The 2,500-nt window shown below is 40.8% G+C and overlaps 1 protein-coding gene across 1 annotated transcript in view; it reads left to right on the forward strand.

Annotated features, from left to right (window-relative positions):
- Positions 1–2,500, forward strand: part of LOC138866616 (uncharacterized) — a 4,015-nt gene that overhangs the window by 822 nt on the left and 693 nt on the right. Inside the window, exons 3-4 of the mRNA XM_070139761.1 lie at positions 66–1,241; positions 1,332–2,500. The exon at positions 1,332–2,500 is cut by the window's right edge and continues 693 nt beyond it. Of these exons, the coding sequence (XP_069995862.1) occupies positions 66–1,241; positions 1,332–2,500 (2,345 nt within the window). The remainder of the gene's footprint in view (positions 1–65; positions 1,242–1,331) is intronic.

Here is a 2,500-nt window from a genome sequence, read left to right on the forward strand (position 1 = left end):
TCGGTCGGTCAATAGTGAAGTGTTATTTTTAGTTTTTGACATTCTTGATTCTGTAATAATGGCAGATCTTAACTTTGATGTTTTAAAAGTGCAGGCTGAGGAACTAGGCCTTAAAGGAAATGATATTGCTCAGTATGTCATTAGCCAACAGACACTTGCACGGGAGGAGAGAGCAAAAGAAAGAGAATTTCAGAAAGAGCAATTAGAGGCACAGAAAGAGAGAGTTAAACTGGAACATGAGCTTCAGATGGCTCGGTTAAACAATTCTGATAGTTCATTAAATCCTGTACTTTTTGATGGCGCTTCACGCCCTAGTTTACCAGTCTTTAAAGATGGAGAAGACATCACTTCATACTTAATTAGATTTGAGCGCATTGCTAACTTGTTAAATTTTAAAGAAGAAACTTATGCTATCAGATTGGGAAGTTTGTTAACAGGAAAGGCTGTTGATATATACACCTCACTGCCTCCAGAAACAACAGCCGATTACCAGTTATTAAAGAAAGCTCTCTTAAGGGGTTTTAGTAAAACTCCCGCCAGTTACAGGAATGATTTTAGGACTGCTAAAATAAAATGTGGTGAAACATATGAACAGTTTGCTATCAGGCTTGGACGATTGTTTGACTATTGGGTCGATTCGCATAATATCACCAAAGATTATGCATCTCTTCGTGATTTTATGTTGTTAGATCAACTAATGTCTTCTATCTCCCCAGATCTGTGTGTTTTTGTAAAGGAGCATAACGTCTCCTCCTTAGCTGATGCGGTAAGCCTGTCAGATAATTGGTCATCTGCTCATAGTGCTTACCCCAGGTCATATCAATCATCTGAACAAGGTAAGAGAAGTGTGGCTCCAAAGCCCCAAACTCCAGTCCAATCGGCTCTTAGAAAGGATTTTTCTTCTGTTAAATGTCATGGGTGTGGTGATATTGGACATATTAGATCTCGCTGTCCTAAAAATCCCCTAGCGTACAAGCAATATCACCCAATTCCAACTCACAAAGTCGGATTTTGTCTAAGTGACAGGGAAAATTCAAAGTTCATGACAGCTGGTACAGTGGATGGGGCTTGGGTATCCACAGTTCTCAGAGATACGGGGTGCACATGTGTTATTGTATCTCACAAGGTGTTACCAGATGTTGATCTTTCTAGGGCTGATCTGGTGGGGATCGAAGATTATTTAGGCCGGGTGGATTACTTCCCCAAAACTAAATGCTACTTGAATTGTCCATATTTTAAAGGTTGGATTGATGTAGTGTGAGCACCAATTAAATTCTGTAGCGTCCTGATTGGAAATGTACCAGAGGTATATAGTCCCAAATTATCTCCAGATTCTGAAGTAACTGAACGTTCAAATGTCCCTCTTGATTATTCCTGTGCCATTCAGACTAGATCCTCCAAAGTAAAAAGGGTTCACCCTTTAGTGTTGCCGGAGATCGAGCCTCTTAAAGTAACTCCTGAAGACTTTGCAAAATTGCAGGCAGAATGTCATTCTCTCACTAAATTTTGGGAAAAAGTAAAGTCTGAAGAACATGATAAGATGCGTGATGGTACGGTGTTTAAGTTTGAGCAAATAAATGGTTTGCTGTACCGTACATGTGTTGCTTCAAAGCACTGTGAAAGAGTTGGTAAATCTTCTCTGGTAGTACCCAGTAAATGTAGAGCCATCATTTTCGCAGTAGGTCATGAGAGCCCCTTAGCCGGTCATTTCTCCCATCGGAAATCAGAAATGCGTATTAGGGACCATTTCTATTGGCCAAACATGGGAGCTGAAATCCGAGACTTTTGTAAGTCTTGCGACAAGTGTCAAAGGATGTCAAGTAGAGGTAGGGTAAGACCAATGCCATTAAAACCCATGCCCATTTTAACGGAGCCTTTCTCTCGTGTCTCCATAGACTTGGTAGGACCGATTTCTCCTCCATCTTCTGAGGGTCACCGTTATATTTTAACTTTGATAGATTTTGCGACCGGGTTTCCAGAAGCATTGCCTCTCAAAGAGATAGATTCAATATCTGTAGCTGAAGCCCTTATGGTGATCTTTTCAAGGGTCGGTATTCCTTGGGAAATTTTGTCTGATCGAGGAAGGCAATTTGTTTCTCAACTAATGGGCAAATTGCATAAATTATTGGGTGTAAAGCCACTTTTTACAACTCCCTATCATCCTAGTGGGAATGGAAGGGTGGAAAGGTTTCATGCAACACTAAAAGCCTCCTTAAGGAAATTGTGTAGTGACAATCCACGAGAATGGCACCGTTATCTTGTCCCCACATTATTCGCTATGCGAGAGATTCCTAGCGATCGAACTGGGTTTTCTGCTTTTGAGCTACTTTATGGACGGACAGTCCGGGGACCTCTTTCAGTCTTAAGGGACTTGTGGGAAGACACAACCATTAGAGATGATGTTAGATCTTCCTTTCAATATGTGATTGAATTGAAAGACAAACTGGAGGAGTGTGCTAAAATTGCATCTCAAAATGCTGAGATTAGTTCCTCTAAATTC

Source organism: Penaeus vannamei, chromosome 26 (assembly GCF_042767895.1).
Source record: "Penaeus vannamei isolate JL-2024 chromosome 26, ASM4276789v1, whole genome shotgun sequence".
In the NCBI taxonomy this organism is placed as follows: Eukaryota; Metazoa; Arthropoda; class Malacostraca; order Decapoda; family Penaeidae; genus Penaeus; species Penaeus vannamei.